Source organism: Camelus dromedarius, chromosome 36 (assembly GCF_036321535.1).
Source record: "Camelus dromedarius isolate mCamDro1 chromosome 36, mCamDro1.pat, whole genome shotgun sequence".
Classification (NCBI taxonomy): Eukaryota; Metazoa; Chordata; class Mammalia; order Artiodactyla; family Camelidae; genus Camelus; species Camelus dromedarius.
Genome location: NC_087471.1, coordinates 5,729,908 through 5,755,993, shown reverse-complemented (window position 1 = coordinate 5,755,993; position 26,086 = coordinate 5,729,908). Strand labels below are relative to the sequence as shown.

The window sequence follows — 26,086 nt, the reverse complement described above, 5'->3', positions numbered from 1 at the left end:
TACTGGCAGGGAGAGCTGTGTCCCAGAGTCTGGCTGCAGAGCCCAGGGATCCCAGAGCTGGTGTGAGATTGCTGGTGCAGGGGGTTGATTCCTGACACAATTGGGTACAGAGTCCAAGGTGTCCTGAAGCTTGTGTCAGCCTGCTAGTGGGCAGGGCTTGGGCCCAGCTGGTCCCAGGACAGCGTCTGACCTGTTGTGTACAGGCTGGGTCCACAGGCTGTGGGATTGTGGTTTTCTTGCATTTGGTGTCTGCCCCCTGGTGGGTAAGGATGTCCAGAGGTTAGTGCAGGCTTCCTGGAGGGCAGGGCCTGGGCCTGTGTACTAGTGGGTGGAGCTGGGTCCTGGCCCTCTGATGGGTAGTCCTGTGTCTAGAGGCATGCCTAGAGGTGGCTGTGGGCTTAGGAAGTCTTTAGGCAGCCTGTCTGCAGATGGATGGGGCTGTGTTCCAGCCCAGTGAGTTGTCTGGCCTGAGGCATCCAGCACTGGTTGTTGGGCGAGGCCAGGTCTTCGGGCTAATGGGAGGAGTCCCACAATGGCCCTGCCAGCACCAGTGTCCCCAAGGTAGAAGGAGCTCCCAAGTATGGCTGCTGCCAGTGTCTATGTCCTCAGGGTGAGCCACACCCATGCCCTGACTCTCTAGGACACAGTCTAAGACCAGCAGGTAGGTCTGGCCCGGGTTCCTATCAAATTACTTCTTTTGCCCTGGGTCCCAGTGCATATGAGGTTTTGTGTGCACCCTTTAAGAGTGAAATCCTTATTTCCCCCAGTCCCTTGGGACACCCCCAAATTAAGCCCTGCTTGCCTTCAAAGCCAGATGCTCTGGAGGTCATCTTGCTGGTACAGGACCCCTAGGCTGGGGAGCCTGACATGGGGCTCAGAACTCTCACTTCTGTGGGAACCTTTGCAATATAATTAGTCTCCAGTTTGCAGGTCACCCGCCCCATGGGTCTGCCCCCTCCTACCCATCTCATCATGGTTCCTTGTCTTTAGTTGTACATTTATTCTGGGAGATTCTAGTCTTTTTCATCAATGGTTTTTCTGCAAAGAGCTGTGATTTTGGCGCACCCATGAGAGGACATGAGTTCAGGATCTTTCTACTCTGCCATCTTGGCCAATATCTGTATTGTGACCTTGCTTTGAGAATAAAAGTAGGCAAGCTACCTTCTCTTTGTGACTCCTTCCCTCCACCAGCCCCTCCTCCTCCTCCTCTATCTGCCCCTCCCAGCGCTTGGCAGGAGGTTTCCTTGCGTGACTGCTAGGCGCACGTGTAGAAGACGCACTGCAGGACCCTCAGTGGAGGGATGGCAGACCACTTTCCCTTACCTTTAAAAATACTTTGTAATCATATCAGCCCCCCTTCCACCATACCTATCTTTGTAGTATTCCAGTCATGGCAAGAGGATGTTATGAAAGTAGTAACTCTCAGGTTTTTGGTTTCTTCCATCTCAAAACTTTGCCTAAGAGTGGCGTGGCTGGGCCCAAACTAGAATTGGCTGAGCATTTAGGCACGTTCGGGGCATGATGTTCTAGTGGAGTTTGGTCGGGTCCTACCTTGGTTGCCTTAGTGCTACATCCCTTTCCTCCCTTCCTTCCAGACATCCTGCCCTGCTGCTCCTCCCCTTCCTGGAAGTCAGGTGCTTCCTGCCTTTGCTGCTCCTTCTGTGCAGGAGTCTCTACCGCCATCTTCAGAGGGAGATATAGATGAATTCTTGCCAGACACATTTCAGCTCACTTGTCTTTTTCTCAGAGGACTTCCTTGAGTGCCCATCTAAAGTATTAGCCTTGTCAGTGTTTATCATGTTCATTTATTTAAGGTAAGCTTAATGAAAGCATGACGTTCTCTTTTTTGTTTTATATCCAGTCCAAGTAGCACCTGGCCCACGATAGGCACTTAGTGTTTCATTAGTGGTTGGGTATCTTTTCGTGCTTCTCTCCATTGGAAGTCCCCACCTTTGAAGAGTTTGTGGGAAATACCAAACAATACAAGAAAAGCTATGTACAAAATACTTATGTGTTTATGAATTAATGACCAAGTTAAATATGCAATATAAAAAGAGGCGTGTGTGTGTTTTCCTCCCCCATCTTCCGATTCTCCTCTGAAGCAGCTGAGTGACACTGGTGCAGGGGTGGGTGCTCCTGCTGAGTGACCCACTCCTTCCTTCTCCCCTTTATGCCTCAGGCTCACCCTGCATGGGTGTGTCTCCTGTGCTGACCCTGGATTTCCAGGCACCAGGTTCCTGGGGGACTGGAATTCAGCCCCACCTCCCTCCCTGCCCTCCTCCTGGGAGAGGGACCCCAGCCTGGCCTGGCTCCCCCACAGCTTCCCTGGGTGGTGTCTCTGGGTCGCACCTGGGCCTGCTGGGCTCCTGTGAGGTGCACGCTGGCTCTGACAGAGCTGTTGGGAAGGGGCAGTGGGTCCCTGAGGGGTGGGGCACTGCTTGCTGGGGTCTTTCTGTGGCTTCTCACCCGTGGCCTCCTGCACCTTGTGGGCCACCTTCCCCTTTCTCTCACCTGGGCCCTTTCTGCATCCTCATCAGTGGGCCAGGTGGCTCAGCCCTGCAACCTTATGAGCCCCAATTCCCTTCCCCTGGACTTTAGGCACTGGCTCTCCCAACCACCTAGAGTTCCTGGGAGGCCCCATGGTCCCCTCCTCTGTCCTCTTTCCCAGAGTGGAGGTGCTGGGTGCAGAGCGGCACCCTTACACCCCTTGGGGGCTCCCCTCTTGCCCCTGTCCTTTGCTCCTCAGCCTCACCCTGAAGCCAGGGACCTTGAGCTCAGCGGAAAGGAGCTGACCAGCCAGTAGAGGGCAGCACACATCTGGTTTCCCAGCCTGTTACCTGGAGAAGCACTTAGAAGGGAGGCAGCCATGTCCTGAGAGAAGTCTGGGGCTGAGACAACATAGGTGACAGCCACTCTAGACCGGCTGACGTGCCACCTCCTGCTCCTTCTCTAGGCAAGGACTTTAAACTCAGATCTCTAGGTCTTGGCACCACAAAACTGATACAGAAGTTCCTTTGTTTCTGGGTTTGCTCTATCCCAGACTTAAAGCCAGACTCTTGGCAGTGGAGCCCACCCAGGATCCTGGGACCAAAAGCCAGTTCCTCTTCCTAAAGCATCTTTCTCAGGAGAGGTGACTCCTGAGCTCTAAGGTCAGGAACTCAGTCTCCGTGGCTCCACCCTCAGCAGAGGGGCTCGGTTTTCTAAATATAAAAGTGTGGGGAGTGAAACATGGATCAGGATTAGAAAAAGGGGAAAGGGTCTGTTGTGGCCCAGCTTTTCACTGTGGGGCTGCAAGCAATCATCTAAGTCCCCACAATCTTCCAGCCTCCTCCCTTCTCTTCTCTGGACTGATCTTGGTTTTGCTCCTGTTCAATTCCTCTCCATTTTTCTCCTTCCCTTTTACCAACCAGCACTGAGTAAGGTCACGTGCTATGATCCTTCATTCCAGGGACTCCTATTCTCCGAATCGGTGCCCTTCAGCCTGACCTTTGACCCCATCCCACCCTACCACACCAACACATTCACATGCTTGGGAGTCACCCACTGAAGATGAAGATAACCTGATTCTCACGATGGGCAACTCATGCGTCCGATGCCACGTGGATTCCTGAGACCACCCTCCCCACCCCCCAAACCGCATTCCCAGCATGCTGAAGGCGTGCAACGTGCTATCCAGAGCTAGCCAGCAGGGCCAGGGTGTCCTCAGTCACAGCCGGTGACAACTGCTTTCCTGAGAAGTGTTGGAGTCAATTCTGACACCTCAACTTTTTTCTCATCCACATGGGGACACCTGCTTGGCTTTATGAAAGTGTAAGCCATACCGGGTCTTTTTCAGTTTTTCTTCCTTTGAGGAGATAGAGGGTACAGTGTTTTTGTTGGCGGTGATTCTGTTCATCGTTGTTTGGGGTTTTTTGCCTATTTTGCCCTACCCCACAAGAAGCTGTGCTAACCAGAGGCCGGGGGAAGAGCCCAAAGGAGCATGGGATTGCTGCCCCCAGGCCCACATCACCCCCTTCCTTCTCTCTCCCCCCATTCTAGCTGTTTCCTTTGGTTTCCATCTCCAAATCTGAGCGGTGAAGGAGGGGAGGAGAGAAGTTTCTCATTGCACCAAGAGGCACTGCTGACAGGCCTGCAGCTCTGAACAACCTCTGCCACCCTGATCAGGCCCAGATGCCCACAGCCCTGGGAGGGATGCCGGCAGAGGGCAAGCCTTCCCCGTGTGGCCTCTGGCCACTGTACCCCAGGCATGGAAGCCTTGGGTTGGGGGCTGAAGGCTTAATTTCTACCCTGACTTCTCCAGTGAGGATTTGAATAGGCTCCAGGTGGAAAATGCCCACAAAATATTTGCAACCCTCTGAGTCCACTGATGGAAACACTTGGCCAACAGAGGCAGGCCCCTTCCGGGGCACTGCCGCTCAGTGGGAGAGGGCTGCCTTCACAGAACCAGACACAGCCTCACGGCTGGTGGAGTTTTCCCCTTGACTCTAGGGTTCTCTGACCCAGAGACAAGATGCCACAGCCCTTGGCTCCTTCCCCGCTCCCCACCTCCCAGCAGCTGTCCCTTGCCCTGCTTTTGGAATCAGGACCTGTGCAGGGGGTCCCTGTCCTGGCTCCTTCCTCTCTTTGCTGAGCTATGTTGGCTGGTGAGAGCAGCTCCGCCCATAGGTCCTGGTTATGTGAGTCCTTTGTCCCTGGAAGGTGGAGGGGCGATGCAGAAGAGCAGAGGGGCGAGGACACATGGGGACAACAACAGCAGGGTCAGAAGAGGGCGGCAGCATCTCAGACCACAGCCGAGGAGGAAGATGGGGACGACGAGGAGGCTGCTGAAGAGGACGGTGAGGAGGGGCTGTTCCAGAACAGCCACCGCCGCTTGGGCTGCCGTTTCAGGTGTAGATAGTCCTCCTTCTCACGCTCCTTCCGGGCCCGCTGGTAGTGATCTTCCTCCTTCAGGTACCAGACGGGCGGCCACCGATGCTTCTCAAAATACTCCTGGTTTTCTGGAGCAGAACGCAGTAGGGCTTGGTGAGAAGAGAGGCGGGAGAAGGGGCTGGAGGGACTCCCATCCCTGCCACCCGGCCATGGGACCTGCAGAGAGCCCTCAGACCAGCGAGGAACATATCGCAGCCCCTGGGGGCCAGAAGGGTAAGCCCTGCCTTCACAGAGCCCCCTGGAGAGAGTCAGGTGCCCAGTGGGTGGGGCCGACCATCCACGTTGGGGAAAGGCATGTCTGCTTGTGCTATTCTTCAAAGAGAGGGGAAGATCTAAATGGGGCTTAATGCACACTGAGAATAAAGTCGGCAGAGACAAAGGATGAGGGAGAAGGGGTGAGCAAAGCTGTGGGCAGGAAGGTGCTGGGCCTGGCTGGGGTGAGAGCAGAGGCATCCAGCAGAGCTGACGTTCCAAGGGGTGGGGAGAGGAGATCAGATGGGAGGGAAGGCTGGGCTGAGGGGTGTGGACTTATTCTGAAGGCATGGGGGCACGACGGTAGCACCAGGGGAGGGATATGATTGGAGCTTTAGACAGAAAACGCTAGAAGGGTGAAGAGCAGGGGAAGGGGGTGGGAGAGTCAGTAGGGTACAGTGACAACCTGCTAGCGAGTGGAGGAGAAAACCTCAAGAAGACTGAGTGGCAGGAGCTCGGGGAGGCCAGCAACACCTCTCCCCAGAGCCCTGGAACTGTCTGTTGGGCCCCAGGACCTGAGACACTGAAGAGGCAAAGGCAGAGCTGCAGGGACTTCAGAGGATACCCTGACTGTGTTGTCCATACTGTGACTTGTGCCCATCCTAGGTTATAAAATCAATGTCGTGAGTCATGAGCAGCATTAAAGACAATTTATATCTTTTTCTAAACATGTACTGGGTCATAAGATAAAATGTATTGCTTATTGTGGCACCTGGTTCAAAAAGGTCTGGAAAATACCAACTCTAGTCCGACTGTACTTGTGAGAAACAGAAGCCCAGAGGGGTAGAGTGGTTCGCCCCAGGTCCCCAGGGGCCCTGCCCTCCACGCCAGTGCTTTTCCAGCCCCTCTGCTTGGCTGGATGCACCCTTACGGGCTGCTCCCCATTCACAAGGCCAAGTTAGGCCCAGGGGTCTTTGGCAGCCTCTGGGTGCCCTGGGGTCAAGTCAGAGATTTGGACCCAAGCTGAGGGAGGGGCAGAGGTGCAGCCGGGGATGCTCACCTGGGGACATGGCCTTCATGTCTCGGGGGAACTTGCGACACACGTTGTTGTAGTTGGTGCAGATGTGGTGGAGACACCAGTCAGCCAACTGGTACGCACAGTGGAACTGGCAACACAGGGGAGAGAGTGTGTGCTCAGAACCCAGAGGCAGGGTTGGCACACAGACACCTACAGTTGCCTTCAGAGCCGAAGCTTTGGTGCAGGTGGGCAAAGGCCCTGAGCATTAAGGAGCCCACCTCAAGAGGCAAGGCCACACAAAACAATGAGGAGGCAATGCTGGATTTGCTCCTTGGCACCACCACCATCACCATCTCACCTCTAACCTCTCCCGGCATCCCCAGAAATCCACGGTCCTGTCTGGTGGCATCCTGTGTCTGCCGTCCTCTGAACTGACCCCTCATCCTCCTCTCCACCAGGGACCAAAGCAGCCTGCACTAAGGTGTTGACAACTAGGCTTAGAGAGCTGACTTTGCAGGTGTGCCTGCCACACTTTCACAACTGATATACTAATCTTTAGTGGTAAAATTTCTGGCCCTCCAAAGGGCTGGGGTGGGAGATTTTGCTTGCCTGTTTGAGAACATAGAGGTGGGAAGATAATTTTAGATGGAGACTCCTCAGTGTCCCTTAGATGCCCTCGGGCAGGCAGCAGCCATGTGTATACATGATTTGGGGCTTCCCTTCCCTGCCCTATGGTGGCCTGAAGTCTCTGGCCCTTCCCCCAACGTCCAGCCTCACCTCTTGGGATGTCTGGGTGGCCTCTCTGGCCTGGAGGAGGAGATGGGCTCTGCCCACTCACGGAACCGAGTCTGAAAACGGGTTCCCTTCCTACCCACCACCTCCCAGCCCCTCCCCATCTGCTGCCAATGGGCAAAGTTCTGAGTTGAGAATGTTGGAGAGATTCTTCCCTCCACCTCATACCTGAGCCAGCTCCAGGAACACAAGGACATCCCCATCGATGTCCACCATCATCTGAGTTGCTTCCATCAGTCCGGTCACTGTGTACTGCTCTGTGACACACACAGAGCCAGGAATCAGCTGAAGAATCGCAGGAGTGGACATGCACTTGCTTATCCCCCCGGCAGGGGCCTGCCGCAGGGCAAAGGGAGGCTGGGGCCAGGGGCAAGCCCCAACAGGCCAGGAGAGGCCATGGGAGATTTAAGTCTGCTCCCACAAGTGAGGAAACTGGGATTAGAGCAAGACTTTCCCAGTGGAGCGGGGGTGGGAAGTGAAGGAGGAGATTAGAACCATCTAAGAGGATTTTTCAAGCTACATATGTTGCACCAAGTAGTCTAATATACACAGGGCGAAAGTCCCCACCCCCTGAAATCAGCCACTGACACTGATGGGAGGGGGTGTTGAGTCTCAGGTTTGCTGAGAACTAAGGGTTAGAGCTACGGATTAAACCAGGTTGTTGGTTGTCCGTTTGTTTTGTTGTTGTTTTGTTTTGTTTGTTTTTAAATTTATTTGCATTATCTTTTTTTGCAGGGGGTAGGTAATTAGGTTTATTTATTTTTTATTTATTTTTAATGGTGGTACTGGGGATTGAACCCAGGACCTCATGCATGCTAAGCACGAGCTCTACCACTGAGCTATAACCTCCCCTGGTTGTTCATATTAATTTACACTTTGTAACAAATTGTGTACTAACTTCGCATTTCAAATTAAAATGTTTATACTGAAGAAGTAAACACTCTTAGTCCTGAATTTTAACTGTATCAGCATAAACTCCTTAGATATTTTATCTTTAAAATATATTTTCCAGCTCAGTCCATGGAAAAGACCTAGAAACAAGAGCCATCCCAGTAGCAAGGGGCATCCCTATTGCACAGATGGGTAGCCTTGAAATCCCATTTCCAACTACAAGAAACCAGGACTTCGTAGAGAAGTGGCTGGTTCCAGGTCTGGGGCAGGAAATGTAAAGACGAACCTGGAACATCTTGTCGTTCCAGATAATCAGGAACCTGAAAGACCCTGGAGCCAAGCTGAGCAGACGGCTACGGGCTACAGGAGCAGAAGAGTATTTGAGCTTCAATAAACCTAACTGCAATTATTTGAAACTGATTTTGAGTATGCTCAAATCTAAGAGTTCCTAATCATACTTAAAAACCAAAACACTCCTTGGCCACTCTCAAATGATGATAGGAAACAAACGTATCTTGAAAACTGGTAAAGAAAAGGAAAGAAGCAAGCATTCGTGTGCTTTTCCTACACGAACTGTGCCACTGGGTAAACAAACAGTAGGTGAGGGGAAGTTTCTCCCTTTTTAGGAGTATTCCAACAGATAAAGAAGAAAATGCCTGAACTGGAATATCACCATTTCATAACACCTAATAAATTAATGGATCCAGGCCATGATACTCAATGGCTGCTAACATCACAAAAAGAGAGAAAAGCAGATAATCTATGCTTCTTGAAGAAAAACAGCAACAACCTACAAAGTAGTCTTACCACAAGAAAACCGAACGTGAAACTGATCTAGCCTCTAGAGCCAATGGCCAGTTTATAGGAGATACGGTGTATTACAGAAATGCAATTAGTAAAAATCTAGATTTTCTAGATCAGTGAGTTTTTTCCAGCAAATTGCAAGGTAAAAAACTTTTTCAATGGACAAGGTATTTATAGACTAAAAAAACTTAAAAGATACATAAAAAATAAAGTCATGCTATAGTGTTTAAGGATGCACACTTGGATGATAAAACAAGGAAGAGCCAGGAAGTGAGGCCATAAAAAGTACCCTAAGGAAGGGCAAGAGACAGAGGGGTTACTCCCAGGGAGAGGGGAAGGACCTCTGCTTGGGAGGGACACGTGGAGGGCTTCTGGTGTGGCTGGCAAGGGTCATTTTGCTTTATAATAATTCATTAAGCTGAAAATATGTTTCATGTACTTGTATTATATTTAACAATTTAAAAAATTTAATCTTGAATTAACAACTTCATAGGAAGCATATATCACAAAACATAAAAGTGTCACTTATTATACCATAGTTAGGCTTTTCCACCGATCCTTGGCAAGGTACATACAGTACAACCCACTTTTTTATGTTTTCTAGCACATTTGGGCCAAATCATTCAATGTTATGTTCTATAAGCCCTTCCATGCACCAGTGCCATTTAACATTTTTAATGGCTACTTAGTGAAAACTACCCATGGGTGCTTATCTGACTTGTTTCTGATTGCCTGCCATGATGAAACAAACTTAAAGAAACACTTTTCTACATGTTTTTCATTTGGGCCATTTCTTTGCAGATAATCTTTCAAAAGTTGAATTACTGAGTCTATGAGTTTGGACCATTTTCTGTGCTCTGGGAAAACGTTATCACTTTTCATGGGCAGCCATGGACGACATATGTTGCAGCTGTGATCATCAGAAGCCTCTCCCTGCCCCAAAGCCCTCCGTGTCCCCTGGCCTCCCTCTGCAGGCTCAGCCCTTAACATTCAGTTCTGATCAATGATTTCTGTCTTCTTCCTGTGACCAAGCCCCACCTGACTATTCATTTCCCATCAATGCATTGCTACTTTCCCCATAGCTGAGTCCTTATCTTGATCATCTGCCCAAGGCCCCAGCAGCTCTGACAGCGGGTCCTTCCCTCAGCTCAGTATCTGAGGCCCTGCTCTCTGCCCCCGACCTGCCCAACAATATTAACCTCAACATTAACACCTATGCAGGGACCAACGTCAACACCAATGCAACACAAATGCCAGCTCCAGCGTCGGCAGCAGCATCTGTCTGCGGGCACCACTGGCCCCAGACGCCCCTCGTCTGGACCACATCATCTCTCTCCTCCAGCCCTTGGGCTCCAACCATCCACTCTTTGGTCCCCTATTGCCTCAATCCCTGCTTCACCCTAGCCTCTGGGGTTGGTCCATTCTGAAAGCTGAGCTCCAGCTCTCACGATCTTCAAGGAATCAAGGAACTAGGAGTGGCAGGTCAATGCTTGTTGTCTGTTTCTAGAATAAGAAAAGGAAGTGAAGGTGGAAGAGAAGGAGGAGGAAGAGAGAAAGGAAAAGAAGGCAAAGAAGAAAAAGGGAAGGAAGAAGGAAGGGGAGGAGGAAGAGGAGCGCAAAGGGTAGAAATGAGGAATGGTGTTCTAGTCCTTCTGACTTCTTAAGCTTGCCTGAGTGCGGCCAAGCTGGTAAGAGCATCAGGGATCAGCATCCACTGGAGCCACTTTGTTGGGCCGAGATAACCTTTGGCGAGAGCTCCTAAGGTGACCCCACTGAGCATCTCTCTCACACGTTTCTTTACACCCATGTCCTCACCCAAACCCCAATATGCACTGATGTATTTCACTTTATGTAAATGTTTTCCCTTGGTGCTCACGGCCTGTCCCCTAGGAGGAGACAGGTGAGATTAGAAACCTCCACTCCTAGGGGGTTCCCCTGGCTTCTCCCCCAGGGAGGCCCCTGAGCACCCTGGTTAGTTACCTGTGAGGGCAACCAAGTGCGGCAGGCAGAGGCGGTTGGCCAGGATGATGAGTTTCATGTCGTCCAGGTCGGGACTGGAGGTGAACATGCCGGTGTAGAGGTATTCCAGCACTGCCCTCATGCAGCTCTTGCTGGTGTAAGGAAACACCACCTGTGGGTGGGAAGGAAGAGAGCCGCTGCAGTGAGCTCTGGCTTTAGGGAGAGAGTCACTCAGTTCTGAGAGTTACTCACCTAGTCCCACACACTGGTTTCCCCTAGACAGGCAGCCACCCCTCCGCGGCCCCTGTATCTGCCCAGAATCCCCCTTCCCCAAAGGCTGGTCTCCCACAGCGACAGCCTGCGCTGAGTCCATCTGCTGAGCACCTGTGAACAGGGCTCGAATAGCCTTGAAAAGGACCTGGACTCTCACTGGCATCTCTCCGAAGCCCCTCCAGCTTGGAGGATGCCTGAAGGAGTCCTTCCGGTCACCTAAACCTGCTCCCAGCCACTCCCGGCCGCTCCCGGCCTCTCCCGGCCCTGTGGGGAGCAGGGCAAATGGGATATGGAATGAGCAAAGGCAACCCCAGCTGGCTTCTCTTGGCTGCTCGAAGTTGCTGCTCTGGGCCTCTGGGATCTCTCCAGAGCAGCGCCTCAACAAAAACTGCTTTCTCATCTGACGCGAGTCTCTCCAGGCTGCACTGGGAATTGGCTGGGGCTTTACAGCTGCTTCTACGGTACCAAGAAGAGCCCAGGGACGGCAGGCCCCAAGGCTCTGGAGAATTCCCCGCCTCACTCTGCACACATCCCAAGCCCATTCAACGCTTCAAGGAGCAGAGACAGCTCCAATCTCACCCCTTCTGCGTAGCCTCCCGTAAGGCCTTGCTTCCCAGAAATCTCAGGCAATTCCTACTCTGTGTCACAGGACACTGTGCTGCATAATCTTAGCTTTTCATTCAAGTGTTTGCTGAGCACTGACTAAGGGACCCATGCCAGGGGTACCTGGCAGAAGTCAAAGACCTAGTCCCCACACTCCAAAGGAACCGCAGACCAGCTGGGAAAACTGGATGTGGATCCTCAGGACTTTAAGCAGTTGCACAAAACAGAACCTTGTTAATTAGCTGTAAAGCTGAGTGATGGACAGTTAATGCTAGGAGTTCAGGGAAGATGGAGAATACCAGGGGCCATGGCCTGGGCTACTCGGCTTGGCTGGGAGAATGGACAGGAGAGAACAGACTTAAGAGACTATTTCCAAGGGCACACTGACGGGCCCCTTCCAATTCTGTGTTTCCAGTCTCAGTGCCCAAGAAAGCGGCGGTATCAGCGAGAACGGGGAGTTGGAGCGGCCCCGCTTAGAGGGAAAGGTGATTGTATGAAGCATCTCTTTTTAGTTTCTGTGTTCTGATGATTTGAAATTTGGGGACTTGCTGACCCTTGAGGGACTGCCCCTCCCAGGGCTAGCCATTTCCTAGAGACAGTAAAAGACTACCTGAGAACATGCCTTTCCTATGTAAACCAACCAGTCCAGAGCCCATGCCCCCAACTACCTCCTTTATCAGGCTCTCCCACTCTAGGCCACTCTCCCCCTGCCCTGGTCACCTAGGGCCAGGTACCAGGTGACTCAGGACAGCCCCTGTGCCTCAGAGCCTGCTGACATTATTCAAACTAGCCAACCCTAAACCTGATGACCCTGCCCTGCCTGTTCCTTCCCATGGAAGATACTAAAGGCTTTGCCCACAGTTCCCCTCGCTCCCTCTGACTCCTGACCCACCCTGCTGCTTCCCCGTGTGGCCCCTCCCACTGAGAGCTCTGAGTATAACAATCTATCTTTTCAATGGCAATTTCTTCCTGATTTGTTGGCTTCCCCATACCTCAATAACAATAAAACCTACATTGTAAAAACAGATTGATTCAGTTGGGGACTCACGGAATTTTTTTCTAGTTGCTTCACATGTGTCAGGGAAAAAGCCAAGAAATCAGATGCCTTGAGTTCAAGTCCTACCCTCTCCTTCCTACTTACACGGCTTTGCATGAATCCACTTCTCAGGGCCCCATTTTTCTTATGTATAAAGTGGGAAGGCTACGCTACATATAAGAGTCAGGTGTGAGATGATATAACATATCAAAAGTGCTTTCTAAACTATACAGTTAAGACGTTACCATAATTCCCTATCCTTGTATATTGTAAAGTCCTTGCCTATGTGAACGATCTATCTCATAAGCTTCTCTTGGGCCCATCACTTGGTGGATTACACCTAGTCAAGGCCGAAGAATTAACTGACAGATGCCACAGACAGAAAGGAGAGTAAGTCTCTCTCCTTCCCAGCCGTTCCTAACCTAGCCTTACCTCCCTGGTGGAACTCTCCACGAATGGCCCCCCAAACATGGCAGCCATCCAGTCACAGCTGGAAATCAACAGGGGCTTGTGGGCGCTGATGGTGCCATCATCCAGGATGAAGGTCACATCTGTCCGGGTAGAGAAGAGGCATCACGTGAGGATGCAGTGAATGAATATGGGACAACCAACACTGAGGGTCAACACTATGCCCAGACAACCTGCTTCTTCCTGAAGCCACAGCTGTGGAGTGCTACGGGACCATGAGTGCTACATGACCACGATCTCAGGCCAGGGCCACTAGGCTTCAGGAGCAGAACTGTATCTCCAGGACATCAGCAGCTGAGATGACTCAGAATGCTAACTGGACCAACCGGACTCCTCAGACGGCTCCTGGAGGGAACATCCCTGCCTTCTGGACATTAACTCCTAAGCACATTCCATACCTGAGAAGGTGCCTTTTGCCAAGCACTCCTTAACCCGGTTGGTCCGGCGGACGTGGAAGGCCTTGGTGATCTCCTGGTTCATGAAGGCCTCATTGTTGAGAATGTTGGCCACCATCATGCGCAGATCAAAGACCTCGAGCAGCTCAGCGATGTGGGCAATGTGCATGAGGTCCCGCTCATTCTCGTCCAGCTCCCCTGTGTACAGGTACTTGAGAACAGCCCGGAAGGGCCCCGGCTGGATGGAGTTGTCCATTTTTACCACCACCATCAGCCGGGATTTGTAAGTCAGTGGATCTTCTGCCATCTCTTCCTGGATGCTCACAAAAGCTCGGCTCCAGGAAGACAGCACTCGACCCCTCCCAGGCAAGTACCCTGTCCCATTGCCCCGTAAGATCCCATCGCTGGTTGAGGCCCGGAGCCCAGCGGGACCAGAGCCCCCACCCTCCTCCACGCTCTCACACACATCAAAGCTGGCTGCCCGGAGCAGGAAGTCCCGGCCGTGGTGGTGGTGGTGGTGATGGTGGTGGTGTTGATCAGGGTGACCCCGGTGGTCCTCCAGGCGGGGGCCCCCTGGCCCTGAGGGGCCCCCTAGCTCCCCCTCACTCAGGTCCATGAGGAACAGGTCGTAGAACTTGGAGGAGGAGGTGGAGAGGTAGATCTTGTGGGCGAAGATGCGCACCCGCTCCTGCAGCACCAGGATGACATCCGCACACAGCGGATCCTCCAGGAGGTGGGCGGGGCACTCCTCGCTGCTGGAGGGGGGGTCGGGCACCACGATGATGGGGGGAGGTGGCTTGGGGGGCAGGAAGGGCGCCTGCAGCAGAGGCCTCTGCACATTGCGGAGGTGGGACTTCCAGAACTGCAGGTGCCGGCGGGAGATGAGTGCTGCCCGGATGGCGTTGTCAAAGACGTCCTTGATGCCGAACTGGGCCACCACGCTGGTCTCGTAGTAGGGGATGCCCAGCTCCTTGGCCACCTCCCGACCCTTCTCTGGAGGCAGGATCTCATTGGGCTTGATGGGCCTGGTGGGTTCAAGAAAGGAAACCAAATTCATGTTGGGGGAGTGGGAAGGGAGCGGCAGCTCTCCAGGGCCTGCCTGTTCATCACATGCTGGAGCGTCTCTGCTCAGGATCTGACACCCTAGCCCCATTCCTGCCCTGCTCATGTCCACTGAGTCTCTGCCCTTTCTCCTCAGTCTGGCCAAATCCTACCAGTCCTTCAAGGCCCATTTCCAATCCCTTCTTCCAAGAAGTCTTCCATATCCATGTCAAACCCCGGTGATCTCCCCAGCTCAGAGCAGTGGTAGCACTACCTACCTCTCTGGCAATTAGCATGCAATGTTCCGCATTGGTTTTTTTTAATATGTTCACCTATTGACTTCATCTCCCAGCAAGATGATTAGCCCCTTTCATGCAAAAACTACTTCCTCTTCTCCTCCTCTCCTCATGATGCGTAGCCCAGTATTGCCCACTCAGTGTGTAACGGATGGATGGATGGATGGATGGATGAGTGAATGAAAGAATGAGTACTCATGCTGGCTCCCTCCCTACACAAACTTACTTCAAATGGAGGGAAAGACATGAGGCTCAGTGGATTCCCTCAGGGCTGAGCAGGGAGCCAGGGAGATGCACCCTGACCCCCTGCCTGCCACCTTCCCCTCCCTAGGCCCCAGCACCCCCTACCTAGCCAAGGGTCTCCTGGCCCTATTGACAGCCTCCAGGTCGGCGTAGCGCAGGTCCAGCTGGCAGCCCACCAAGATGACAGGTGCTCGGGGGCAGAAGTGCTTGATTTCTGGGTACCACATGGTCTTGACATGGTGGAGGGAGTTGGGGTTGGCAATGGAGAAGCACAGAACCACCACATCGGATCTGGGAGTGGGAGAGTGAGGTTATGGGCAGAGAAAGCTAGTGGTAGGTTACCTGCTCCTGGGAGGAGGGAGAACACACACACCCACCCACACCTCCTACGCTGCAATCCCACATCTGTCATACGTATCTGCTCACATGATCTTACACAAAGCATATGATAACTATAATAACCGTACCTCTAATTTGGCATTTTAGAACTTTCAAAGACTCTTGTTTTGACTTCATGGCTATATTGCGAGTTAGAAATGACCATTTTTTCCATCTCACAGCTGAGAAAAATAATCTCAGAGCAGCTCTCCTAATTGCTCAAAGTCCCAAAGCTACTGGATAACAGGATAGGACTCAAACCACGCCTCCTGCTGGCGAAGCCGGCTCCCTGCACTGCCAGGGCGGCCTCCCCCACGAGGGTCAGCCAGCGCTGTTTTCCCCCTCCTTCCTCCCAGGTTCAATTTCAGAGTTGCTTCAGTCCTTGGGATACGGGAGAAACCCATCCACTTGGCTCCCTGCAGGCGGCCGGGGCCTTCCCTACCTCCCATAAGCAAAGCGACGGTCTTTGTGGTGGTCTCCAAAGGTGTCCCAGAGGCGGAGGGACACGCTGACATCGTCTACGACGTCTCGGGAACGTTCCAGCACCTGTGAAGGGCAGGGAGGGGGGCGGGAATCCAGGGCAACAGGTCTTGGGGGCCCTGCGTGTTGGCTCAGGGTGGTGCCAGCTCATAGCTCATTCCTGAGGGTCCTGCAGCATGGAGGGGTGGAGGGGTGGCCAGTGCCGCCCTCTGTGTGCCCTACAACACTTTCCTCTGGGTGCCGTCTCTGCAGAGTCACTAACAAGGGCGGCCTCCAAGCTGCCAGGAGGGAAGAGGCTCTAAGAGGCAGAGTGTTATCTCTCAGGGAGCCTGCCCTTGTTCCCAGCTTGACCTGCAAATCGGACATTTACAAGCCTCCGATCCTTTGGTCTTATGAGCTGGGAATTTCTTTCTCCCTGCCAGCTCTCATCTCTCCTAAGCACCCTGCCCCTCTCCCCCTTTCAGGGCTCCCATAACTAGGGGCTGTGATTACACAAGATGCTGGGCCCCAGGCACCAACTCAGCCATGAAAAACACAAATGGTCCAGGACCCTCCCTGGGGTGGGCTGCCCTCAGACTTCTCGCCAGGGGCTCGGCACTGTTCGGCTGTCCCCACCCCACTCCTAGGGGGCTTCCATTTGGAGACATGGCTCTGGGCAATTGCCATGCACAGCGTGGACCCCCAGCCAAGTGGCCTTGAAGCCTTACCTCCTGGCACACCCGATACTGGTCGATGGCCCAAACTGTGGGCACGTGGGTGGCAAGCAGCTGGTACTGGGTGAGGGTGGCATTGCAGGCCCGGGCGCAGATGAGCCGGGTCTTGCCCACGGCGTTGTCCCCCACCACCACGCACTTGATGGTCTCTACGTTTGGCCTTTCATAATCCATATCAGAATCCATTAATTGGGACCTGAGGGAGAGGAGAGGAGCGGTCAAGATGGCTTTGCACGCCAGCCCCCCGAGGGCTGGGGCCAGCAGCGCTCCTCAGCTGGGGCTGCCCTCTCTCCCAGCATGGGAGTGGAGAGGAAGAGAAGGGACCGGGCAGCGTTCTGGGCAAGAGCTCTGCAGAGGCCCAAGGAGACAGGAGCCCCTTCAGGCTGAGAGGCGGAGCTCCACCGGGTGAACCGCTGCTCTCCCTCCTGTAGCCACCATTCTCCGATGGGGCCTCTGGCTGGGGGAAGCCTGGGAGAGGTCCTGGGGCAGAGTCTGCCTAGGGTCGGTCCCCGCTCTCCCAGGAAGAGAAAAGTCTGCCTGGGAAGCTCACTCATCATCCGCCCTCCTGCTCCAGCCAGCAGAATAACAAACAGCTGAGACAAGCAGAGTCGGGGCCAAGATCCCCACCCCTTCCCAGCACGCCTGAGGGCAGGGCCACTTGAAAATGTAATGGACTTGTCAGAGCTGGGTGCAGGTCTCCCGGGCTCCACCTCTCTTCTATCCCTCTCTGGTGGAGCATCTCCAAGCCCCGGCCTGCCTGTGGCTACCTTGCCATCCCAGCCCCCAGCCCCACCTTATGGAGATGCCAGTTTTTCCTCCCTGGCTCACTGGGCTGGGAAGGCTTCTGGATACTCCAGAGCAGCCCACAGGCCTCTCCTCTCTTCCCCTGGGTCTGTCTTGTTACCTATGTGGCTCACTCAGCAGGCCCAGTTTTGAGATGGGGGGGGGTGTAACTACGGGCCTGGGACGATATACCCCATGGCCAGTGGGCCTTCCCATTCCCTGCCCAGGCCTGCCCTCCAAGCATCCTGCATCTGCTTTCAGGGAAAGTGAGATACACTCCCTTCCACACTTCTCCTTCCTGGGGAGGAGGATTTTCAGGCTGGAAGCCCCCAGACACCAACACTCCCAGCAAGACGCTCGCTACATTGGCTGCATGGGTGATGGGAAGCAGACAGTCAGAAATTTGGGCCTGAATTTCTGGGCAAATGCTTGCCTCAGTTTCCTTCTGTGTTAAGTAGAGAGGAAGTGGCTTGTCCACCCACAGACGGATGGCTCAAAGTGACAAACAGAAGGCCCTTCTGTTGTCAAAATGTCACGTCAGTGCTTAAAAAGCTGTCACGGGGGGGGGGGCTTGACTTGAAGGGGCTTTTGCTGGCAGCCTCCCAGCTGGCATCCACCCTCCTGGAAGGAACAAGGAGAGAGGGTAAAGGTAGATGCAGGGCAGGCGTTATTAGGAAGCTGGGGTCATTGGCCTGCCTGTGCTCATGTTCCCTGTGCTCCAGCTGGGGGCTGGAGCAATTTGGAGAAATCCTTCCTAGGCCAAGGAAGGCTAAGCTCAGGAGTCCTGGAGGCCACCCAGGCGCCCTCACTGCTGAGCCATCCAGCCCAAGAGCCAGGCCACCAGCAGCAACAGAGCAGCTCTGCTCCTGCCAGGCTGTAACTGGATGCCAGCATGCAGGAATGCAGACCTGAAATATCCAAGTAACGATGGCAACTGGGATTTGCGCGAGTGGAAGCATCTCAGCCACCTAAGCAAAAAGTACAGCAAGGACTTTTCAATGAGACGAGCACCTCCTCCTTCTTGGAACTTTACAGGATCAGGACCTCAAACAACAAAGGGTCTCCCATGCAGGTCCCTCCCCAGTTTCCAGGGGAATCGTCTGCCTCATTCCTTCTCCCTCTTGCAGCCCTCCTCGCCCTCCCCAGCAAGCAACTGTTATTCTAACCACCCTCCCTGCTCTCTCTTCTGAGCTGAGGACCGGGAACCCCATGTTGACAGTTCCCGGTTTTAAGTCAGGCAGCTGGGAGGATGAGTAGGTGCTGAGGGGAATCTTCTGGATTGTGGTTTCTGTTTTATCATGAAGAACAAAACAGATAGAATCCCCCAAACACATACGGCTGTAGGAGAAAGATAAAAACCTACTAGCCAAGAGCACCTCTTTCTCAAATTTAGATCTTAGCGGCATGTGGGTGGGGGGCAGGTGAGGAGGCCCGGAGGAGGGACATCAGTTCTTAGCTCCAGGAGCATCTGGAATGGCGACGACGATGTCAAAACCCCATCAGAGCAATGCTGGTCCAAGATCAGCGAGTTTACGATTCAAAAATTCACTCACACGTTATCCACCTCTGGGGTTAAGTAGGGGACAGCCAGCCAACAAGCAGGAGAGTGACACTGCGCCGTGAGCTCAGACAGCAAACCTGTTGGGTACTACTCTGGCTGAAGAGCCTCTCCCCATCCACTCCTCAGCTGCCTCCGTGGCCTTTCCCTGCTTGTCCTTCGACTTCCTCCTGATTTTTATCATTCTCACCCACTCCACCCCTGTCCCAGCTCCCTGACTGGCAAACTTCATTGTCGTATCACAGAAAGGACAAATCACTTCACCTCTCTGGGCAGCAGTCTGTCCTTCTGGAAAATGGGTATGAGGGCTTTGAAAGAAAGTCTGCTGAATCTTGGTTGAATTTGTGCCAAGAGAGCCTGGGCTGAAAGGAGGTATCTGCCTTCTTACGTAATGTGGTATTATATAATGCTAGATTACATATCTATATGTGTAATTATATCTCTCTTTAAGATACAGACTGGCCCAATTAAGGCAGCAGAACTCTGTCCAGTCAGGCCTGTCTTAAACAGGGACCCTGTACAGGAGATAGCATGCCATTGCCAACAGTAATGTAATTTTTGCTCTAGAATATCGCTACTTTACTGTATCATCGCTGATATATGGTGGTACAACCCAACGAGCTTCTCAACTTCCCTTTCCTTCTGGCACTCTCTCCTTCAATGACTCTAGACTTTTCCACACAATTGCCTCATCCCGACTCTTCCTGAGCCTCCTGACAAACCTCCCTCCACTATGGCTTCCTTGACACCCTGCCTGGGCTATCATGACCCTTAGGCCACTCGTCTCCCTCAGTGATCCCAGAATCACCTAGATGCTCCCTTCCCACCCCATCCCACAGTCCCTGCCATCTCCTGCCCACTGCTCTCCCAGCTCTTTGTACTCAGGCCAGGCCAAAACGAAAGGTGTGCTCAGATTAACTACAACCCTCACCAGCTCCCAGTCCCACCCCCACACCCCTACAGACACTCTTTGCAGAGCCCAGAAAAGCCCCCTTTTCCCTCCCACAGCTGATAGGAGGCTTGTTCATCTGTAGCTGCCCTAGTCTGGTTGTCAAGGAAACGACAGAATCTCCCAGGGAGCCTGCCTTGTCTCCTAGCAACCAATATCCCACATCCTGCATGTTACAAAATACGAAAGGGAGGAATATCGTGAAAATGAAGGTAAAAATCAAGGAGGATGGAAAGGAAGGGAGAATCAGGAACAGAAGAGCAGAGAGGGTGGCATTCCAATTAAAGAAGGCTCCCACTGGGGGTTGCTGACATTGTAACATGGGAGAAGGTGGAGAGATGAATCCCCCAATAGATCCAATGGACAGCAAGGCCCAAAGGGGTCTTGAATGGTCATACTAACAAAAAACGCAAGCCTGAACACAAAATAAATCTTCTCAAACATCAATAAACAACCCTAAGGATTTCTCCCAGTAGTTTGCCAGAAGTCGGATACACAGACTGCAATGGAGTTGGGTTGAAAGAAACATCTCCAGAACGGCTAGAAAAACACCCACATTCCATTGGTTTTTAAAGGAAACATTTCCACCATTCTAGACCTTTTTTTTTTTTCCGAACACGCTGCTCTGCACACACACAGAATAAAAATTTTTAAATTTTCAGTGGGAAAGGGGGAAGGCCACGACACACCACGGCAATCAAGTCATCTTCCTTTCCCTAGAAAAACCCAGAAAAGGTTAGTTCGCAGTCCCCTAGGACCCCAGCAGCCGAAACTGTAGCCCAGGGAGAGGAAGCCCAGGGGAAGTCGGTGGGGGGGGGGGGGCGCAGACAGGGCCTTGGAGGACGCAGGAGGGGGGAAGCGGCGCGTTTCCAGAGGCTACTTGTAATCCGGCCATAATAGAAATTAATCATTTACTTACACCGCTACATGTGACGGGGTAATTTCTAGTGTAAGGAACCCATCTCTTCCTGCTAAGCACGCTCATTTTAGTGAAATGTCTGGGGTCACTCCGCGCGTGCAAGTTAGGACGATGCCGCCGGCGCTGCCGCTGCTACCGCTGCTGCCGCCGCCGCCGCCGCCGCCGCCGCCGCCGCCGCCGCTGCTGCTCAGGTTCCGGGCCCGGTCACGTTAGATCAGAAACTCTGACAGAGCAGCCCAGGCCGGACGGCGGGCCGGGAGCGGCCGCGCGCGCGGCACTGCAGCCATTGCCTCTTCCGGATCAGCATCTCCCCGCGCCCGCGGCGCCCAATGTCATGGAGGCGCGCCGGAGCTGGGCAGCGGGCGGCCGCTCCAACCTCGGGGTGCTGGGCCGCGCCGCCGCCGCCGGTCCTCTGGCTGCGGAAGCTGGAGGCGGCGCTCAGGAGTGGGCGAGAGGGGCGAGGCCGCCGCTGCTACGCGCCGGGGCCGGCTCCGAAGGCGCGGCCGCGAAGACGCCTTAAACTGCAGTCCCGGGGACCGCTCGCGACCTCCTTTTTTCATTCACAAAAAAGGAAAGAGAAAAAAAAGAAAGGAGGGAGGGAAAGGGGGGTAAAAATCGCACCCAAAGCTGCTGCCGTGACAGACACCGCCCACCGCGGCGCTCAGTTGGTGGAGAGGGTTCGGGGGGGCGGAGAAGGGGCGGGGAAAGAAGGTGATTGGGCGCCTTGGAGGCCCCGCCCCGCTGCGCTTCTTGCTCCCTGCCTTCTCCTCTCCCCCTCTTGGAGAGACGCGGCTTGGAGGGACGCGGCTTAGAGGGTCTCGTCCGCTTCCGTATATCTGACTAGGCTCAAAACCTCACTGGACTTACGCGGGGTTTTCCCCTTTCTTCCGAGAGGCTGAGAAAGAACTCTAAGAGCATCCTAGTCAGCCCTGGAAAGGATGCGAATTAAGGAAGGGGAACTCTATATTTTTTCCATGTCCCTTAGACCCAGGCCTCCACCACTTGCCCATGGGAAAAGGAAGACAGCGTTTCCTCTGCCGGCATGGGCGTTTTCCTGGCATCTGAGGGACTCGCCTCCACCAGCACCCCCGCAGCTACAGCCTATGCCTCCGATTTCCATGGCCTTTAATGAGTTTCAGTGTGGGTCCCTGTACCACCTGTACCTGTTTCCCATCTAGGCCTTCTCCCCGGGCCCTCTGCTCCAGCAGTCTCAACTTCCATCCCACATCCATCCTATTGCCACCTGGAGGTCACCAGTATCTTCCCACCCCTGAAAGAAATGCCACGAAGACACTAATCCCAGAGACATTACCTAAGGCACCTTTGGGCTCTCTGTCTCAAAATTCTATAAAAATAGAGGTTACAGGAATTGACGTCTGTCATATGAGTGGTTGCCAAAGGAAGTTTCCATGTTCAAAACTGGTTTGATTATGACGATCTTGACTGCTAGTAATTACAGTAGTCAGCTCAGTCTGGTTTTGTCCATCTTGTCAGTTACCGCTGGACAATTTTTAAAGCCTAGACTGACATGCCTCCCACTTCACCCGCTTTGTCACACCTCCAACTTGTGCTTTGAGAATGCAAATCCACTTTAATGCTAGTTCATGCAACATGTAATTGCCAAAATACAAAACCAAGTAAAAAACGAGTTTTGTATTGCCTGAAGCATACTTGCCATCTATGAATGCATGTAATTGGGAGTTGCCCAAGGTATTTGTGTTTTCTGGTGCTGTCCATGTTCAGTAAGTGCACTATTGGTGAGGATGCTTCCCCTACTTCCTTCTGAATCTACCTAAAGTTGGAGAAGAGATTAAGGATGATCGAGGGTGCTACTTCACACTGCTGGCTAGGACTCACTCTTCATAAAACAAGAGGGTTGGTTTGAATACATGCTTAGGAAGGAAACTAAACCCTGTATTGGTGTGCAGTTCCCACATGTTTGGTGTTGAACAGCCTTACCCCATCCTCTGTGCATCAGAGGTCACTGCATCAAAGAAGGGCACAGCATGAGATCTCTGCATGGGTGCCACGAGGGCCCAGGACGTCTGACACCCAAGTCCCTCCACCTACTCCAGAGTGCCAGCCTATTGGCTTCATGTTTCACACATCCCGGCAGCAGGCACAGCCCCAGTGCAGCACAGAGCAGGAAAACAGAAGTGACCTCTATCGAAAGTCATGGGGCTATGGGGTCTGCAGCTGTGGAGCTAATGCCCTCTCCCTCTTTGGATAAAGAGGCACCAGATCCCAGCCTTTTCTCCTCATCAGGGCAACTGAAAATTCTCAACTCTTCAGGCAGATTACTAGCAACCTCCAGCCCTCAGCCTCTGCCCCTGTTGTGGCTAATGCCAGGCCTTCTTCCCATCTAACCCTAGCCTTCAATTCACCCCTCCCAGCTACTCAAGACAGCCTCAAGATCTTGGCTCCCTGGCCAAGGATCTGGCTACCAGGTTTGTTTCATCTTTGTCCAGCCCTCCAATGCCAGAATCCTGGAAAATGTCTGTTCTCTGAGTCTGGGTCCCTCACCAGCAACTGAGGAGGCGGTGGCAGCCCTGTCCCAGGCCCCAACTCCCAGCAGGGTCTCATGGCACAGGCAGCCTCCTCACTCCCCACCTTGCACCCCTCCCACCCCAGCCCTGGGGAGTCCATTTCCCTTGCTTCAGATTACAGTCATTCCTTGGTACCTGCTGGGGATTGGTTTCGGGAGCCTCTGAGTATAACAAAATCCTCAGATGTTCAAGTTCCTTATATAAAATGGCAAAGTACAATGAGTACAGTTGGTACTCTCTAGTCTCCAATTTCCATGCAGATGCAGAAACCTGTGGATACAGAGCACCAACTGTATACATATATATTGGGGGAAAAATATGCCTGTAAGTGGACTTGCACAGTTCAAGCCCTTGTTGTTCAAGTGTCGACTATATTTCTCAAGCCAGGCCTAGGTGGGAAGTTTTTCCAGAAAAGCTCCTGGCCTGTTTCTCTCTCTGCCTCCTCCTTTCTTCTATTACAAAGACACACACACACGCACGCACGCACGCACGCACGCACGCACGCACACACACACACACACACACCAGCCGCCTCTGCCCAGATCCTGCAGCTTGGAACCACTGTGTGTTTCTTTGGAGCACTTCAGAACAGGCTGTTGATTCCCCTACATGACTGGCTGGCTGGGTGTCTGCTCTGCCTCTCTGCTGGTGGCCCCAGCAAAGCCCCGCCTCGGCCTGTCTTTCTCACCCTGGGAAGACAGTGCTGGGCTGCAGACTGAGGGGTTCCTTGCAACCTGGAGGTAGGTTCCATTTCAGTTTCCCACCTCCCTCAACACCTCATCCCTCACCACAGCCCCCTTGTGACTCCTCCTCCCCAGTGACATAAACCCCTTGAACTTGTCCCCAGAAGGCACCCCCTTCATCTATCCCCATAACCACCCTCCTCCAGGATATTAGGCACTGCCGCTTTCCTGAAGCCCATGAACTGGAGGCTGGGTCTGGGGAGAGAACTCTCCATCTGGTTCTCAGGAAGGTGCCCATGCAGTAGGCTCTCAGCCAGTGCTACCATGCCTGCCTCTCCCTGTGGCTCTGAAGGTCGCTCCCCAGGATGGCCCAGGCTAGGCAGACCCCTCCCACTGCACCTGCCTCCAACCTCCAAGCATATTCTATTTGCTTCGCAGGGGGCTTCATCCTCTCAACTATTTGCAGGCTGTTATCCTCTCTTCTCTTCACCTCTCGCCTGGAACACTCAAGCCTCTGTGAAGCCCACTCCACAGGGCTTATAACATGGGGTGACTCTCACCCCAGCAGTGGGCAGAGTCTGGGGCCCTGCACAAGAGCAAAAGCAGAGGCTTCACCTCAGGGTGAAGGAGCCAAGTCTAGAGGCCTGGAGTCTCTCAGCCTCCTGGCCCAGGGCTCAGGGGTTACCTCCAGGTCTTCATGAGGAGACAGGACTCTTCTGGGCCTTTGCTCAAGCGGTTCCCTCAGGCTGAACAGCCTTCCTCTTCCCACTTTCTTCACTTGGATAATGCGTAATCATCCTTCAAATTTCAGCCTGAATGTCACTTCCTCCAGGAAGCCTTCCATGATCATCCCCTACAAAATCTAGGCTCCCTGCCCTTCCTCTACACTCCCCTAATAATACCAGTCACACTGCTGTATCACTGGGTCTCTGTCCCTTACAATACTGAGAACTCTTTAGGGAAAGGACTATGCTTATTCAAAAGAGTACTCTTTGTGCTGATTTAGTGCCTGGCAACAGACCCTCAGGAGGCACTCAAATCCTTGATGGATGAATCAGTGCTTGGGGAACTTGTTAGGGAGGGAGTTGACATCACCCAATGGCTACTCACATGCTGTCCAGAGAGGACTTCCACAGGGTGTACTGGCCTTTTCTTCGGGTTGCCATTGCTCTATGTTCTCTCCAGTCTCCTGGTTGGGCTGGACAGAAGGGAGTAGGGGCAGGGCAGGAGAAGAGAGTAGAAGGAATGAGTACACTGAGAGTAGCCCAAAGAGGCACCACCAGGTCAATCAGCCCCAATGGGAGGTCCTACTCAGGGGAAGAACATGGCTTCTGTTGTCAAGGCCCAGTGGGCTGAGAAACTCAGCCCAGAGTCCAAGACAGAGGCCAATCCAGGAAGTCAAGGGGCTACATGAGAGGCAAAAACTGGGGTCATGGGCCATCCCCTGCTGTGGGCATCTGCACATTCTGAACTGGTTTGGTAATTTGCAAAGAGCAATCCAATGTCCATCAGTAGGCCTGGATTCTGTCCTTATGCAGCTGTGTGACATTGGACAATTCCAAGACCTCTCTGGGCCTCAGCTTTCTCATGTACAAGGGTTGGGTCAGGTGACCTGTGGGGATCATTCCAGCACTGACATCTGAGTTCCCAGCGTGAAGGCCTGTATTTTATTGGCTGTCCTTTTCATTGGAGCAGTTCCTGACCCAAACTGGGACTCAGTAAAATATCAGCTGGTGGCCATGAAGGCTGAGCTTTCTGAAAGGGATGGAGGAAGGGTTAGACACGGTAAGAGGCAGAGAGAGAATCTCATTCTGCCATCCTCCTGACTTTCAGCTTCCTTATAAGGTCAAAGAAACTTCTAGAGCTACAGGAGAGCTAGGAAATGATCAAGGAAGCACTTGGAGAAGCCAGCTGTGTACCCCTGGAAGCAGTTGGCACTGTGTCATTAAAGGGTAATGGAAGGGCATCCCAGGGAGGGTGACAAGGCAGAAGGAAGCCAAGGGAAGAGGAGGCCACCCAAGCCCGGTGAGGGCAGAGATGTGGACAGCCCCAAGAGTGTGGAGTGAAAAGAAACCAAAACAGAAGAGGAGCCTTGGCACTAGTTGGTGTTGATCTCAGTTCTAGGCGCCCCTCCACC

At 53.2% G+C, this 26,086-nt stretch overlaps 1 protein-coding gene across 1 annotated transcript in view; it reads right to left on the bottom strand.

The window, feature by feature from the left end:
• Window positions 1–1,782: 1,782 nt before the first annotated feature.
• The window catches only part of RHOBTB2 (Rho related BTB domain containing 2), a 29,632-nt gene continuing 5,328 nt past the window's right edge, over window positions 1,783–26,086 (bottom strand). The window contains exons 2-11 of the mRNA XM_031442215.2: window positions 25,060–25,147; window positions 16,506–16,707; window positions 15,761–15,864; window positions 15,046–15,231; window positions 13,364–14,385; window positions 12,930–13,048; window positions 10,607–10,757; window positions 7,100–7,188; window positions 6,182–6,287; window positions 1,783–4,997 (exon numbers count right to left, since the gene is read on the bottom strand). Coding sequence (XP_031298075.1) covers window positions 4,780–4,997; window positions 6,182–6,287; window positions 7,100–7,188; window positions 10,607–10,757; window positions 12,930–13,048; window positions 13,364–14,385; window positions 15,046–15,231; window positions 15,761–15,864; window positions 16,506–16,707; window positions 25,060–25,147 — 2,285 coding nt within the window. The 3' untranslated portion in view covers window positions 1,783–4,779. The remainder of the gene's footprint in view (window positions 4,998–6,181; window positions 6,288–7,099; window positions 7,189–10,606; window positions 10,758–12,929; window positions 13,049–13,363; window positions 14,386–15,045; window positions 15,232–15,760; window positions 15,865–16,505; window positions 16,708–25,059; window positions 25,148–26,086) is intronic.